The sequence below is a fragment of the Xiphophorus maculatus genome, chromosome 12 (assembly GCF_002775205.1).
Source record: "Xiphophorus maculatus strain JP 163 A chromosome 12, X_maculatus-5.0-male, whole genome shotgun sequence".
Taxonomy (NCBI): domain Eukaryota; kingdom Metazoa; phylum Chordata; class Actinopteri; order Cyprinodontiformes; family Poeciliidae; genus Xiphophorus; species Xiphophorus maculatus.
Window position 1 is genome coordinate 16556507 of NC_036454.1, and position 18001 is coordinate 16574507.

Below are 18001 nucleotides of genomic sequence, written 5' to 3' on the forward strand. Positions count from 1 at the left end.
TGTTCCCCTTCTCCCATTAAACACAAAGAAAGTCTCGCAATCAGCAGCAGCCACATGGAGGAGGAGACGGAGACCACAACATCGGACACGGCTCCCGGGGAACCACCAGCTGGTGATGAGAGCCCATGGCCTTATTTAAACACAGTATACTCTTTCGTGGGCATTGTTTCAGTTCCATACATGGTGTATTTAGCTTGGGCCTAATGTTGACTGTAGCAGGCTACCTAGACTCCTCTGTTCAAAGGGGGACAGAAGCCATAGCGATAGAAATTCAGACTGAATTTAACGAATATAGGAAAGGCATGCAAGTTCAAAACCAGGTTTACAAAAAAGGCCTCCCTCTTCAGATGCCAAATAAGCTGCATTTCCCTCCCAATTCTTTTTTTCTTTTGCATAATAACCAGTTGTGTGCACCTATAGTTTGTGAAGTAGAGTAATCCTAACAGCTTTTTTTCTTGTTTTGTTCTGTTTTTCTCATTTTCAGCACTGATCTTACTTGAAGGGAAAACGTAAGGCTTACAAAAACTTTGTATTTTCTGTCCTGGAGGGTTTACTAAGAAGCTGGTTCAGTTGTAAAGCAGGTTAAGTTAACCTTGTGCTATAGGTAAAGCACCTAATTTTCTTAACTAAATGATGCCTGCAGGTATATCTATTAGCAGGTTTAATTTTGCCTGCACTTGGTTGTGTACATTATTTCAAGTGTATTTGACAAGTTTAGCAAAATATAAAAAAAGTCATTCAAACTGCATTTGCTTTGTTTTACTTTTTACTTGCACTTTTCATTACATTACTTGAGTACATCCATTTTTACAGCAATTTCCATACTTGAGTACAAGACGTTTCAGATACTTTAAGACTTTAACTCAAGTAAAATTTCAGTCAGTGACTTGGACTTTTACCAAAGTCATATTTTGGAGAGGTACCTATACTTTTACTTGACTCTGAGATTTCAGTACTTTATACAACACTGGGAATATGAATACTTTTGCCTGGCAAAAGGACTTTTTCACCTTTATCTTGTAAATATTTTACCTCATTTAAAATGCTTCTGCAGAAAAATACTAAATGGCTGTATACCTACCAATAAACAGTTTGTAGTTTTATATGGAGGACATACGTATCTATAATTTCGACATGTACTATTGAATAGCACTACTAGAAGTATCACTCGTTGACCAGCAGAGAGCAGCAGCAAACTGTAGTTAATCTCAATCTACCTCACTTTGAGGCGAAGAGAGTTGTTGCATTAAATAATGTAGGAAATATAATATCTCCAGGAATAACTCTTTTTCTATGTGCACATATTTGCTTTTAGAAATTAGCATATTTTTCAAAATATCTAATTAAAGTATGTTTATAATTTTAAGAGTACATCACAAAACTGTTTTTACAAAATGTCTATGATGACATTACACAAGTGTATAACATATTACTTATTTTGCATGTGTTATATGCATGTTGTAAAACTTGTAAATTTATATAAAAGAACATTTGGTTTTGACAAACAGAAGAAGCATTACATTTGCGCTCTTAACTGTACTTTTTCCCTTCTGGATTTGGAGCACAACACCTTTGTCCGAGGCACCCTGAATGTAGCAGCGCCATCACCGCCATCACAGCCAGCGTCTCCCTGGCGAGGTGTCCACTTTCGGCAGCTAGCTGTTTTTACCTCGGCTTTTAACTGAAACATTTTGATACTAACTTGTACTTAACACCGCCGAGCGCTTGCTGCCATGAAGGAGGGCAGGATTTTTGTGATTTTCTTGGTGCTTTCCGCCTCCCTTCTGTGCACAGCCGAAGCGGGCAGAGGCAGGAGCGGCAGCAGCAACCAGAACAGCTTCAGACGGGCAGCTAACGGGATCTACCAGACTCTGAGCAGCGTGTTCGGAGAGGATAACATCAGAGCCCTGTACAAGGTGAGCGGAGGACGCTGAAGGGGAGCATTAAATTATGAGCTGACCAGCTGCTTGCAGTCCACACATGATGAACAGGAAATAAGAAGAAAAAAAAAAAAAGCGGGCTCGGCCTGGTCAATTTATCATGGATGCCATTTTGAAATATTAGTATTAATGCAATCAATTTGTCGTCTGTTGACAACCCCAGTCTAAATGCTTTGTTATATATTTATTTAGAAGTGATGTATGTGTGTCATTGCAGTTTTGTTTCAAGGTTGCAGGATCATCTGTAAACTGCGAATTCATTCATTACATCGAAGGTATCGGTCTTTGAAAGCGTGCTCTATCATTTCATAGATAACTCCTCGTGTGAAGGACATCCCGAGCTTTCCTGTGTGCTCTCTCTCTCTCTCATTGGTCCAACTGCGCTTCCTGCATTTTGAAAAGCTGCGCATTTCCTGCGTTTAGCCGCCAAAGCAAAAATGCCCGTTTGCTTCCTATGTTACGGTGGTCACGTGATGATCATCAACACAAATGAACGCGATCAAAACGTTATTATTTTACGTTTGTGGACATTCGCCTGTGTGGTATCCGTACCATAGGATAGCATTGCGAAAGGTTTCACAGTATCACAGCAGTGGCACAAAAATGTTAACAAAACATCCATAGCATGTGATATACCTGTTTTTATTCAAGATGGAAAACTTGCTATGGACCCAGTATACAGCTTTTTTTTTTTTATCCAGTCTACAGAAGGAAAAATGGCACACATAACGAATGACGTCAAAATGCTAAATTTAGTACAGAGTACGCTTATGAATATTAATGAGGGGAGTGTGACGTCATTCGCGATCTGTGCCGTTTTTTCCGTACTCTAGACGGGTTGTAACGCCATCAATTCAACCAATCAGGAATAAGATAGAAATCATGTGACAACTACAGTATTCTCTCACATGCTACACCATACACGTGGTGATTGTTCAGCCAGTGTGAATGTCTTTACGAGATTTTTTTTTTTTTTGTCAGAAAAATCAGAAAAAAAGATCTTACTTTTGAGGTAAAGTAAGATTATATTTTAAAAGTCTGTTGCAAATAAAAAAGTGCAAAAGACATATATTTGGTTAAAGTTAATTTAATATAACATGGGGAATCATTTTAAAGAACATTGCTAGTAAAGAGTTTGGTATATTGTCTTGAAAGTGTTAAACCCATCCCCGTCAGTACAACTGAGAACATTTTCTTGATTTAAATTATTTTACAGCATGAATATGCTCCAGACAAGACCGGCTATAAAACTCATAGAAATGTAACCGGTTGAATGCATTTGCTGCGTCCAATAAGAGTTCTTGACTCTACGCCACTTTCATGGGCTTTTTCTTCTCATTTAAAGCGTTTTTCATCTTAGAAATAGTTGTAACATAAAATTTTAATAATTTTCAAATTATTACTTTCAAAAGCCTTGTGTTCTTGTGTGGCAGCCTGCAGGCCAATGCCTTTCTTTTTGCATATGTCAATTTTACAGTGCATCACAATAAAAGCTCAGTGTCCGGTTTTCTGGCGCTTCCTTGATACTAGGCAAATGAAGACACACAAAAAAAGAAGGTTTTAATAGCAATGTAACTATCAATCAGTCAGAGGCTACAATTTGTCAAGTATTCATTTTCAAGATACTAAAAAATATGAATGCATTGCCAAAAAACTTGCTTGTGTTTTCTTAAGCAGTTGGGCTGTTTTTAGAAGCAGGTGAGACCCAAATGGAAGAATAACGACGTGCAAAAAGTGAATTTTGCATAGTAGGTCTCCTTTAAAACACTGGGTCTAAGATACGGGTGTATTGGGTCTGAAGAGGTTACCTAGTGAAGGTGAGTTATTCTCATGATTAATACAGGCTTTATTTTTATAAAAGCCTAACTTTAAATTGTTCACTCAATTAAGGCTTTTCTGTCTTTGAAGCCATTTCAAGGAAACATTTCGTGATGAGTTTAAATGACTAGATCACCATAAGTTACATGCTATCGTAAGATCACTTACAGTACATGGCCGATACAGCTGCCCTCTGATATCAGTTTTTGTAGAATGACCCTGCACTAACCTTCACTGTGTCTTTCTGCTCAGTTTTTTTCCAAAGCAACAGAGCGATTTGTCCATGGAGTGGACTCTTTTATGGATACCATCTGGAAGATCTGGTCAGATCTGCTTGATGTGATGGGAATTGATTGTAGGTCATGAACTTGCAGCACATTTTTTCTTTATTTGACACTAAAACATGTTAATAATGACATACTTCCTGTCTCTCTCCCTCTCTGGTTTGTGAAGCGTCAAACCTCAGCCACTACTTCAGCCTCACGTCTCTAAGCAACTCCCCAGCACGCGCCTTGCTCCTGATCGCTGCCATACTGTTGGCCTACTGGTTCCTATCCATGTTCCTGGGAGGAGTGTTTTATCTGCTCCATGCAGTTTTTGGACGCTTCTTCTGGCTGGCGAGGGTCATACTTTTCGCCCTGTCCTGCCTCTACATCCTGCAGAAGTTCGAGGGCGACCCAGAGCGAGCCGTTCTGCCTCTGTGCTTCATCATGGCTGTCTACTTCATGACAGGACCTGTTGGAGCGTACTGGCGTCGAGGAGGCGGGGCGGGCACACTGGAGGAGAAAATCGACCACCTGGACACTCAGATCAGGCTGCTCAACATCAGGCTGAGCCGCGTCATAGACAGCCTCGAGCACAGCGGGGAGCAGTAGACCCGCAGCAAGGAGAAGGGTCAGGGTTGACCACAAGTATTTAACTCACTTTCCTGATAACATCTGCAGGAGAACAACTACCAGGTATTTACAACTCAACTGTCAGGTGGGATAAACTAAGATTTGAACACAGGGTTTTAAAGGCATGAGTTGATTATTGGAACATAAATGTAAAATTTCTCTAAGATTTAGACACGTCAACCAAACCAAACATTTTTGCTTGATTATGGTAAACAGAAAAAAATTGGGAAATTTTTTGTACATCTGTGAAGAACTTTAGCTGTGAGCTCTCTTTCTCTTTTACACATCTTAGCAACTTATAACAAGCTGTCAAATGATAGATTTATTTTTTTTTTGTTGAAGTACATAGAGTGCTCATGCTAAGAAAATAAACATTTTATATTTAGATTTCTGCCCTTTTGAAACCCCTTGAAATCTGTTTGAAACTACTGTAAAAAAAAAAAAAAACAAATAATGTGAGCATGAATGCCTGACTCGAATTGAGACATTGTTATGTCTGATATGTAAAGATGTTGTATAGCTGCCCACATTGAGATTTATTTATTTCATCCAAACATATTGAAATTTCTTCTGATTAATGACCATCTTGTGGTGAATGTGATGTCCAGACCTTTTTTTGTCTGTGTTTGGGTACATGAGTCAATGCCGCAGTGACCTGCTCCAGTGTGTGTTTGTGGTCAGGCATGGGAATTGGAAAAACACTGCATCTAAAGTCACATTCTGATGTGGAAACCATACAGAGAGCCAGCAATATCTCAGGGACTCACTCAACACATAATGAAATATGAGTTTTATTATAAGTCACGTTTTTGTCGCTTGAAATCTGTGTGTGTTGTTTAATTTATGCATACCGTCCACAGAAATCCTACTTTTTGTGTTGTAATTGTTGTGGTGACTCAAATCAGGTCACGTTTTTATCATATCCATGCTCTAATACTTTGAGTCACAGGAAACTGGCTAATTGGTCTTAGAAAAATCACCTTTTTCAGAACACAGTTTATATTGTATATCATTAAAAAAAACTGAAGGATAAATGGCGTTGCACAATTCTGGATAGTTGGAAACTTTCAATGGGAATCATTAGGAATTTTTGGGAAGTAACTATTAACAGTAATATTTAAAAATGTTAATCGTTTGCACTTGCCAGGGATTTCAAATAGGGGTTATTTTAGCATAGTTTTGAATACATTTGAGTGTATCTATGCAGTTCCTCCATCACATGTACAGGGTTTCTGGAAATCCAGTCGTTTCCCATTCATTCCCCAAATTCCCAATTAAAGTTTTGAAATTACTCCAAAGTGGAAATTGCTGAACTTGGTTGAAAACAAGTTTGTGATATTTCCTTCCATCTATGTTTTATAGCTTTGGAGGAGTCATTCAAACATTGCTGCTATAAGACCCATAATGAAAGGCAGCAAGCATCCCTGGCTGAAAGAAAATAAATTTAGCTTTATTTAGGAAATTAAAATCAAAATGTTCTTGTTACTTTAATCACTAGCAACTTCTTCCTTGACATGGGAGCATGCCATTTTAATGAAGCTCGGTTTGAAAGCAGGGATTTTGTTAGTTTGCTTAAATCAGTTAGTAGTTACAGTAATGAAGGTGATGAAGCTGACCTAGATGCTCAAGCAATGGTCTTGCAAAACACAAACTGTTCTATTCAATCTTATAATGTTTTTTCTACATTTAGTTTTAGTTCTAAATCATCATGGACTTTAAAGTCTTAAGTTTGAAGTGCCTTACAAAAGTAATGATACCCCTTGAACTTCTCTACATATAGTTGTTACAACCACAAATTTATTGTTGTTTTGCAATTTTGTGAAACAAAGTTGTGCGTAATTGTGAAGTGGAATTGCAAAGAAAAAAAATTCAAAACTAGCTTAAGTTCAGCCAGATTGGATAGGAGAGCTTTCAAGTTTTGCCACAGAGTTTTAGATTTGGACTCTGATTGGGTTATTCTCAGACATGAATCTGCTTTGATCTGAACTATTTCGTTGCAGCTTCGCCTGCATGTTTAATGTTGTTATCGTGCTGAAAGGTAAACATTTTCCTCCAGCTCCTCTATCCATTATGAAGAAACGCATCCCTACAGCATGATGGATCACCATCATGTTTGTAGTTGAAATGGGACAAAGTGTGAATAAGTTCAACAGGGGTGAATATTTTTGTAGGCATCATACCTTACAGAAACCGTATAAGTGACCATTCCTGTTGCCAGTCCGTCAGCTGCAATTTAGTGCAAGTCTACTGGCTCCATAGATGATGAGCTAATATTAAAAATATCACTTTGCTCTGTATCCTTGATTTTGAAAGTCCAGGATTGATCTTAGCAGGTTTGGTAGTGCTGCACAATTTTTACAAACCATAAGATGACAACATGATGTGGTATAGAGCCACATTTTCCTCACTGCATTTTTCTCTGTCATTAAGATGATTCCAGGTCCCTCTGTTAACTTTAGCATCTCAGGCAGAGAAACTCCATCCGACAGGCTGGATTTATTATTGCCATGCATGAAGTCAGGAAACTCGTAATATAGCAACCTAGAAATATTGCAACCCAAAGAGTCCTTTGTATTCCCTAATTAAAAGTTTTAACATTTTGTAGCACCACTGGCATTCATTCAGTAGTAGTTTAAAAGCAAGACATGCAGAAAAGGAGGGCATGCAGTGTTTTGCCTCTGTACCTACACCCCTAACATATTCTAATAGTTTTGTAATTATTTATTTTTCATTAATATTTCTTCGGTTGGTTGGTTTTTTGGCTTAAAAGTGGTGTCCACTGCTGGCAAGCAACCATTTACATCCAAATTTTAGATTTTTCTTGTTTTGCCAAAACATTCCCAGCCTGCTTGCTACATAAAAAAAAAAAAAACACCCAAGTGATTGAACCGTTCATTGTCATGTGAGATTTTGTTGCATGCTGCCTTTGTCTCTGCAGATTTCAGTTTTGCTTCCTGCATCAAGATTTTAACGAATGTCATGAGATCAGCCAGAAATCGATTATGTTTTTGGATTATATTACTTTATAATGCGGCTTGTGTTTCTGCAATACTTATTTACACTGGAGACTGGGGTTTATTGACCAAATGATCACTTTTGTTTTGTTTTTTTAAAAGACTGGATACAATCACTGTTTTCTCTTTTGATAATCACTGTAGAGTCCCTGAAATGAAGGTACATATTGATCTATGTGAGAATCAGACACTTCTTTTCTCTTTAGGCAACTGACTGGAGAGATGGGCTAATGATGTATTGATAGCCTACAGATTAATCTGTATTTATATTTCTGAAGAAACGGAGCTAAATGTGTGCATTATCAAGGTACTTGACTGATAACTATTGTTGGCTGGTGTTACCCAAATAGACTGTGGAGTATTGCAATAATCTGTTTAAATTCACACCTAAACATGTATAATACTACTACAACTGGGTGAGGATTTGAAGCTCTTTCACATCTTTTAAACACTTGAGACCTTGTAAGGTATTGTGTGGAACATTATGCCACTAATTATAAATGTTATCATGAGCCACTTACTGTAGATGCTGGTTGAAACCAAACAGATTCCAGTGTTAGCATCTGTCAGCATTAGATTCATTACTTCACCCAGATGTTTATTCTTTTGTTTAGAGTGTATAATGGATGGCTTCTAAGTCCATTAACTTACTGTAACCCAACTGTGTCTATTATTTCAAATGGTCTTTATATCTTGTGCCAATTTTTATTACTGTAAGGAAATTTGATCTTAGGCTTTTTATTATTTATGTTTTTTATGTTTGTTTTTTTTTTTCTTTATCATTTTAAGTCTTCTGTACTTGACTCTTGATTTCTTCTTTGTGTTTGGGTGTGTATTTATGAAAAACTTTGTGGAAAAATAGCTTTTTGAGCAAAGATGAGGTTCAGATTTGAATAAACACATGTATAACTGAAAACTAATGTTTTGATTTATTACTATTTTCAAGAGAATGAGATATTCCTATTTTCTGTGATGTATATTTTGTCAATACCTTCTCTAAGCAGTCAGATACTTGGCCTGTACTGTCATCCTGCAGCGTCTTCTTTTAAGTCTGCCTTCCATTTTGCATTTTCTTTTAATTGAGATAAATATGCTGCAGGTCCCTCTCTGTAAGAGAGTAAGCTGCAAACAATATTGCTAAAATCTCTGGCTGTTCATAGACACCTGTATCCATGTATACTGATGAAAAGTTGAGTGGAAGGAAAAAGTCTGGTACAAAAAGTTGCAAAAGCTAGTCACAGCTTTGAAAGAATTAAAAACCAAAACACGTCCTAGAGTTTGGGGAAAAAGTCACAAGCTCAGGCCCACAGCTGGAGTCAGAGCTTTGAATCCCCCTCACACAGGTGTATCTCAGACATGGGATGCAACTGTTTGATTTTTGGCATAAAACCTTTTCTGAACCAGAGACTACATAGAAAGCTTTTTATGTAGGCTAAGGAGAAAAATTACAATAAATGTTCAATTTTATATAGAAACCTGGGCTTCCAGTACACCTCAGCAGAACCACAGGCTGATTGTCTTCATGCCATGCTGCATTGATGCAGTCACTTATACAGAGGCCTGACCAAGTACTGAGTTGATTGTGATATTCTGAAGAATATTAGTGAAATTTCTGTATTTCAGGACCTAGATTCACAAAGCAAAAAAAATATATATATACAGATCAATTCTACACAGACAGCATTCTAACCTTCATTATGGTGATTTTCTGCATACAGCTAATGAAGACATGTTCATAAAGCATGTCTTCATTCATTGAAAATGATTACTGTACAGGATATGTTTTCCGTACTCTGACATTTCTGTATCAAAAATCTTTTGTTTCATGGGATACATTTAACTTTTCTGAGAAGATGAATGTTGGGTCTTCATTGGGTTTAACCAAATTAAAAGAAAACACTTGAAAATGTAACTGTGTATTGAACTTGTTTATGTTTCACTCCTACTTGAATTACATAAGTCAATTTAGCTGTTTAAGAAATTCTAATTTATTAAGATGCTACTACATAGTTATAATATCAGAGGTGGTTTTAAGATATTTCTTTTTTCTGACACTAGGTGGAGCTAATAAATAATGTGTTAGTGCCACAAAATGTATATTTGTGTTGACACTGTTCCATAAATTGAAGAAAATGTGGTTATTGTGACTGACGTATTACATGAAGTCAGGTGCTCAAAAAAAAGTGAAACCAAAAATCAAAATAATTAGATAATTGAAAGTTTCTAGCAGGTGTCTACAGAACATTTATTGAAAAATTGTTGTAATAAAAGTAAAATTACAATAGCAAAAAAAAGAAACGTGACATGAAATACATTATACAAATAAATATATAAGCTGATTTTTTTTTTTTTTTACCAGGTGGCATCAAACACAAAATTAGTGAGTGATTTAAGAATTCGTACAAACAAAATCAATGTGATGCTTAAACTTTCAAGTGAGCAAACTAACACAAAAATCAGTCAATTCTGATATGGTTTGGTTCTAACATGTGTTCTCTAAATCCCTGAGAAATAATTAGAAGTCAAAAGCTTCTCTGATTGATGCGGCTTTAGACAAAGCCATGCAGTTTTCTTTCCTCAGTTTCTCCACCTGGTTATGTTGGTGCAACATGTTTGTTTCACCTGTTTAAGATGGCATCAGTAGGAGGATTAGGCGTACAGTTCAAACATGAGAGCAGTTTAAATTAATGTACTGTATGCCTGGACTCATAGACTTTAGATTTCTAACAATGAATACATGAAGCAAGCATCTGGAAGACTGCACAACATCTTCATTTTTATACTTGCACATTTTCCCTTCATGTTCAGTTGATCAAAAAAGTCAGTTACTGGTATTTTGCAATGCTGCTTGAAAATTCCAATGTTATGGCTAACAACACAAAATATCAACTATGTGCATCTTAAAGAAAAATATAAGAATCTGTTTCAACAGGAAACCTTTTCTAAACAAGAACAAAATAAGTTCATATGAGCTGGCATTTTCGATATTCTTTAGTTCTAACATTTCGACAAAAAAAAAAAAAAAACAATGCAAACATAATAAAAATATCTTTCTAAAATAAACTGAAATGAAATGACTAACTTTGCTCCATCTCATTTAAGAAAAACTTTTAGAGGTGCTGTCAGACGGTAAAACAAGCTTGACCTTGCAAAATCACAAATCCTCAAGTTCAGAGATACTGGGCCGACTGATTCTACAAGCCCATTTAGAGTGACAGTTCTGGACATTATACAGTACTTAGCTAACCTGTGTGGTTTGCTACATAGCTTATGGTTTAGTGTCATCACAGCTTGTTTATAAACAAAACAAAATGTCTGACAGTACCAACAAAGAAGTAGGAATGGCTGATGATATACTAATGTGTTAGTTTCTGATAGTTTTCAGCACTGCTGTACTTTTTGTGATCCAGCATTCAGTAAAAATAGCCTTAGAACGTCAATATATGCTAAAAAGCATATACCCACTTGCCATAAGTACTGTATTGTTAATCGTACAACTTTTGTTTGTTTGGGAAGGCAAAACACCAAGAGAAACTGTTTCTCCAGCAAACCTCAAACTTCTCAGATTAAGCCAGTGCTTCTCAATTCCGGTCCTCAGGCCCCCCTGCCCTGCATGTTTTAGGTGCTTCCCTGCTGCCACACACCTGGATTGAATCTATGAGTGATTAACAGGCTTCTGCAGTACTTGATGGCTGCAGAACAGGTAATGCAATCATTTGGATCAGCTGTTCTGAGATAGGGGTACAGCTAAAACATGCAGAGCAGGGGGGCCTGAGGACTGGAATTGAGAAGCACTGGATTAAGCAAAGTCATTTAAAAGTTGTACATCAATTGGAGTTGGGGCACATTTAACTCAAGTTCGGATGAGTGTGATATTTTAGGTAATCTTTGGCTCCTCAAGATCCACAGTGCTAAATAAGGAAGAATTAATTCCAGTTACCATATTATGAGGTCAAGTTAATCCAGTAATGACTAAAGTAGTGTCTGTTAAGTAGTTTTACTTAACAGTACCCCTCAGGCACAAGTCCTTGCAAGAGTATTCATATATACTTTACTTTTTCACATTTTGTTTCATTACAACCACAAATGTCATTGTATTTGATTGTGTGATGGACCAGCATCAAGTAGTACCACTTCTAAATAGAAAGGAAAGTGCTACACGGTTTTTAAATCTGTTTAGGAATGTAAATTTACAAGTGCATTTTCAACCTTCTTCACTCTAATTCCCCAAAATAAAGTCCAATTTAACAAACTGCTTTCAAAACGCATCAAAACAATGAAGAGAGTCCACTTGTGTGTAATTTAATTTAATCTTAGCATAAAATTAGAGGTCGAGCTAATTAAATGTAATTTAATCTGTGTCATAATTTGGAAATTTATGTTATGTTAAAAAAATGATCTGTGCGCAATTTAAGACTGAACTGAATATCTTGCCAAAAATAAGTAAAAACGATCATTTCTAGATGAGTAAAGCTGGTAGAAAAAACCTTCAGAAGACTGTGAAAGCTAACAAAAGCTGGTTCAGCAGAGTATTGATCATTAGGGTTTGAATACAAATGCTTGCCACACGTATCACATTTTTATTTGCAAAACTATGTTGATTATGCACTTTGTTGTGTCACCTTATTAAATAAAATCCCAATAAAACATACTAAGGTTTGTAGTTGTAAAGTGAAAACTTTACAACTACTAGCTGTTGTAAAGTAGTTGATCATAAGGGGGTATGATCATTTTTGCACTGCACTGTGGATTTAAGCTACAAACTTCACACATCACTTGCTCACCTTTCCCATCCATCGCTCTTCTGGCATTTTCTTGGTATGGCAGGTTGGTAAAGCAAAAATGCCGGTAAAATCATTAAATGATGACATAAAAAAGGTTTTTAAAAAGGAAGTATGTCGTTACTGCTCACTGAACGCCTTGATGTCCATATAAGTTCCAGTATCTGCTTTGGTGCTGTCAGAATCGTGCCACAACTCTCATATCCAGACTTCCAGCACCACCTGAACCAGCACCAGAACCCTGTGCCTGGGGGGACCCCTGGTCCAGCTGGATATGTTGGAGACCGGCGTTGAAGCTGGCACACAGCAAACTATTGGTATCGGTGGGAGCCAAAGAAACCAGAGGACCAGCACCATCCAGGCACAATGTCCCTAAACAGACTGAAATCAGCAGAGGGTAGAGTGTTATAGGTGTCAGAAACTGACACCATACTCTTCAGGAAGGGTTTTTCTTTACCCAGGAGCTAGGGTCCTACCTGCAGTATTCTGATCCCAGATTTTGACCGAACAGTCGTGGGAGGATGTTGCTATCTGAGCCGAGCCACCAGAAAACACAGGTAGAAATGTGCAGCAGGCTGTGGTCTGCAGGTGACCTCTGTACTCCACAACTTTACAGCCAGGCTGACGCAAGTCCCAGAGCTGACAACACACAAACACTTCACTGCACGCGGCAATCAACAGTTTCAGGAATATAGCACAGTAACAGAGAACAATTGAAACATCTCACCACACATGGGATAAAATTATCATCCTAAGCCATATGGATTGTTTCGAACTCATATCTAATCCATACAATCTAGAAAGTGCCTCTCTTGATCTCACCGTGGCTTCACAACCCTGGCCTCCAAAGCCGTTGCTACTGGACACCAAGTAGTTCCCGTTTGGAGAGACATCACAGTGAGTTTGTATATACTGCTTAGCTGGAAAGGTATTGGTCACCTGCCACGAACGGCTATCCCACACCCTACAAGCAAAACATGTAAAAAGACACAGTTTTTAGTTAATATACAATAAATATTTAGACCAAGGCTAAAATATTTAACGGTTGTTTGACTTTGTAATATAACTGACTGAATTGTGCCACAACTATCCCATGAGATGGGATTCTGCATTTTTGGCAGGGGCTGTAGATGAATTTCACTAAATTAGAACCATGTCATGTATTTGTTGGGATGCATCTAAAAGATGCATCCCAACAAACACAGCTTAGCTGTACCTTATAGTTTTATCCTCTGAGGTCTGGACTACAGAAAAGCTGGCTGGCACCCAACATACATGAGTCACCTGGAAACAAATAAATATGTTAGAAAAGCTGAAACCTTACAGAAATCAAAATATAAATATATGGTCTAAATGAGTTAATAGTAGATCATATTTTCCATTAGGTGCATCACTAGGTACAAAAGCATGAATTAATGCTCTTACCAGGTTTCTTGAGATGTTATGTCTGTGTTCACATTTTGCAGATTCTATATCCCACAGGCACATCCAGTTGTCCCGAGAGCCAGTGCAAAGCTTTCTTCCATCTACGAGGAATTTAAAATACCAGCATCGGCTATGGAGTGCACTTTATTATCCCCCCAAAACTACGTTTAGATAGCCATATTAGGCAGGAAATACATAATGCAATTTTTTTTCTGCAAATAATACAGACAAACACAAAAACTACTTGGTGTATACTTGTTCTTATTTTACTCTATGCATATGATCAGTTTGCAATTTCCAATCCAATCTTTGCAGGTTAGAGAAACATCCTCACAGAGTTGAACTGCTAAAATCTAAAATGTACCTTTTATATAATATGTTTAATTCGATTTAACAAATGCTACCAGAAGTACAAAAATTTGTAACCTAAGTTGCAGTTTCCTCAGGACAACAGCAGTGGGAATAATTATCATTTGCCATTTCATTTACAATTTGCCCCATCAGTTGAAATAATGTTCCTATGATTATACATTTCTATAATAAATTGCTGTTTTGACCAAAAACAATTGCAGCCTGATAACTTGTTGTTGACATAAATACAAAAGTTAAATAGTTTTTAATGACGGAGGAAACTGCGTGTGTTCTTAAAGTTTGTACCAGGGCTGACAGCGATTCCATTGACAACCAGCTCATGTCCACAAAACTCCTGAATCGATTCGTCTCCCTGGTTCAGGTCCCACATGAGAACGGTTTTGTCCCGCGAGGCACTAAAGATCCATGTACTGCCGGGATAACAAAGCACCTGGTGGAAATATGAAGACTGTCGATCAGTGTGTGAAAAATGTAACAGCTATTAATTGCATTAAAGCTTCCCACTGACTTTACCTTGGTAACCTCTCTGTTGTGACCCTGGAAGGACTGACACATCTGGCCTTGTTTCCAGTCGTACACTACAACGGCCTACAGGAGAGGAGGCAGGCATTTTACGCTATTAGCTCCAGGTATTATCAAAGCATTACACAACAACATTTATAACTCCCACACTCGGTGCTGCCACTTAAATTTTGATCAATGCTGTAAAACCAAGACAATAAACATCTGTTGCTCTACCTGGTCACTGCCACCAGAAACACACAGGTCTGGGCTGAGATTGGTCACAGTGTTGATGGATCCATAGTGGGCAGGTTCATACTGTAACACCTGACTGTCAAAGGTGTTCTCAGCCTTCTCCCCTTGAGGTGATCTGCACAAAATATGTATGTATATAAGTATGATAATTATTTTGAGAGACTTTCTGACTAAATGCTGGAAAAATATGTGATTTCAGCCATTACTATAGTTTACCTAGAATATTTCAAAATTATGGTAACTTCAAAACAGCAGCTGTAAGGTTATCATAAACTTCATAAACCCATTCAGACCTCTTAGGTCCATCTCTGATGATTTTGTTGTTTCAATTTTCATTTTAGGAAAATAATGTAATGAATATTAAAAAAATCATTTGTTTTAAATGCCAGACACTTTTTATTGTCTGGTTCTGTAGCGGTGAAGCTACTGCAAGTTTTTAAGTCAAGACTCCAGCTGGTTCAGAACGCTGCTGCTCACGTTCCCAAAATACATTAAAGATCTGTTGTTGTTGTTTCAGCCTTTCAATTGTTTTATAAATGGTAACTATAATATGTCTTTATGGTGTAAAGCAATTTGAACTGCCTTGTTGCTGAAATGTGCTATACAAATAACCATGATTTGTCTGACATCCCTGCCAGGTTTCTGGTGGATGACTCACACACTGATGCAAAAACACTATCTGATATAGTTCTTGCAGATGATCTAAACATTTGAAAATTAATTCTGCTCCTTTACAAGACTGCTAGGACTACATCCCTAAAGATCCCATTTGATTTGTCTCTGCTCAGTTAGTTGTTGTGTTTGTAAATAATGCAAGTTTATCCTCTGAGCTTAGGAGCTTTTGTTTTGCCTAAATGATTAAGTGGATTAAGATGCGGAAAACCTCGGGTTCTATTGAGGCAAAACCTAGAGATTAGCAGCTCCAGGACCTCGAAGATCAAAAAAAATGATCCTTTAGAGTTTTCTGTAGAAAGAGAAAAACAGAGCCTTGCGTCCCTATAGAACTGCACTCCTTCAGCTAAAAGATTGGAAACTGATTAGGTCAACTACTACTGTTTTTAGATAGAATAAGTGTTTCCATTTTTGCATAGACCATATTTGTGTTTGTTGTCTGCTACAATTACACTGAGAAAACACACCACAGTTCCCAGTAAAACAGTATTTACACCAACATATACAGCAAAAATGCATAACATGGCCATCTTTTTTTTAAAGAATAAAGCAGCAATTGTTCTCACTGTTTCTAAAAACATACATATTACTATAGTTGTGATAATGTTACATAACATTTTTAAAATATTTTTATCTTGATAAAAAAAAGCTTTGAATAAACACCTTGTAAACTGCTTATTACACATTATATTCATTTTTGTCCAAATGTAAAGACTATTAGCTAATTAGTCTGTCTATCTGCTCAGCTAGCTTAGCAGGTATGTCAGCCTTAGTCATAACAGGGTTAATTTAACAAAACTGATAGGTTGCCCCCATGTAGTTACAACACTATGACTGTCCTTGTTTTTCACCACCAGTAATATTTCCTCTGACACTTTCTCTGTAATGTCATTATATGGATATTACACTGTGGGAACAGGAGCATGGAAAAATATGTGGTCTTCAAACAAAAAACTTGGGCATACCTTGAAACTGGTAAGCCACCCGAGCCTACTAAGGAGCAAGGAAACTTCTTTCTTGTAATAATAGTTTTAAGAACTACATAAAGCAAGAAGGAGCAGACTGTAAACAGTCCAACAAAACCCACCTGTACAGCTCAGACCTCTTGCGAAACTTGCTCTGCAGCTTCCCCATGTTTGCTCAGAAACCTGCAGCCACACTTAATTACAGAGACAAAAAAATCCAACTGAGGTTAAAAAAAAAAGAAAAGAAAAAGAAAAACAAATCATTCCACTAATTGAAGGATAACTATTGCTTGACTTCAATATGTAAATTGTGATGTCAGTTTTTTCTTGTTTGTTTTTCAGGCTTTCCTACATCGATGTAGCAAAATGAAGCCCAATTAAGAGGTGCGATTATACCATGCAGATACATCAAACACTTGCAAAACATGCGCTCATGAATGCATGGTCATTATACAGTGTCAGCTTCACTCAGCTTCATTATACCACTGCCACTGCATAACCTGTGAGAGATTAACCCCACACACATCACTTTCCCACGCACGCACGGCTAAGCTCCACCCCCATTATCCCCACGAATTTCTCAAACAAGCGGCAGGAAGGAGGGAGCTCCAATCCTATTAGCGCCACATCATTACCGCCGCAAGGAATTAGTCAGTCGAAAACACCTCGCTATGAACTGTGCTGGCGGTCATTATGCAACATCTCCAGCGGGAATTTAACTGAAGTTATTTTAAATAATAGTAATGTTATAACTTCTTGTTTTCGAACCCACTTCTGAAGAGTCGCTCTACTCACCTGTCACCAGGAGGTGTGGTCACTGGGGTGATGCTGAGGCTAACTAATCCTCGTCGTCCATGCTAAGAAAGAGCAGCAGAGCGGCGCGGCTAAAACGTAAGATTTGAGGTATTAAAAGTTGATAAAGTCGTTGTTGGGACGACAGCGACGCTTCGCCGACAAATGGCCATGATGGTTTGACGTTCTAACTGCATAAAACGCCGCCCGGAAACATCCCTTGAACTACTACACATCCATCCTTTCCTCCGTGGAGACCGCAGCTAGACGCTTTCCCGTATCCAGGGGGAAGCTGGAGTCACGTGACACGTGGAACAAGCGGAAGTTGTAACTGCTCACAAAATAAAAGTGTGGGGTAAAAACAAATTAATTATTTTTATATCAGCGGTCTCCAACTAAATATTTCAATGAAAGAAATTACTACAAGGTATTTTTTTATGCCAAAAATAGTATGTTAAAACTTTTAGGAAACAGACTTCACTGACCTATTTTTGTTCTCTGAAGGCTCATTTTTAACAAATAAAACTTAAAAAGTGTAGCATGTATTTATGATCTACAAGCTTCTGTTGC

At 37.5% G+C, this 18001-nt stretch overlaps 2 protein-coding genes across 2 annotated transcripts; one reads left to right on the plus strand and one right to left on the minus strand.

Moving 5' to 3' along the window:
• Positions 1 to 1603: 1603 nt before the first annotated feature.
• On the plus strand, positions 1604 to 8584 carry bri3bp (BRI3 binding protein). The gene is made up of 3 exons (XM_005794956.3): positions 1604 to 1916; positions 4011 to 4113; positions 4212 to 8584. Exons 1-3 carry the CDS (start codon positions 1734 to 1736, stop codon positions 4631 to 4633), a joined length of 708 nt encoding a protein of 235 aa, XP_005795013.1. The 5' UTR covers positions 1604 to 1733; the 3' UTR covers positions 4634 to 8584.
• Positions 8585 to 11412: 2828 nt separating this feature from the next.
• Positions 11413 to 17702, minus strand: wdr31 (WD repeat domain 31). The gene is made up of 10 exons (XM_005795071.2): positions 17435 to 17702; positions 16762 to 16833; positions 14985 to 15117; positions 14760 to 14834; positions 14532 to 14676; positions 13875 to 13975; positions 13666 to 13733; positions 13272 to 13413; positions 12926 to 13088; positions 11413 to 12830 (listed from the first exon to the last, which is right to left on the minus strand). The coding sequence occupies exons 2-10, from the start codon at positions 16806 to 16808 to the stop codon at positions 12628 to 12630; spliced, it is 1077 nt and encodes a 358-aa protein (XP_005795128.1). The 5' UTR covers positions 16809 to 16833; positions 17435 to 17702; the 3' UTR covers positions 11413 to 12627.
• Positions 17703 to 18001: the final 299 nt, after the last annotated feature.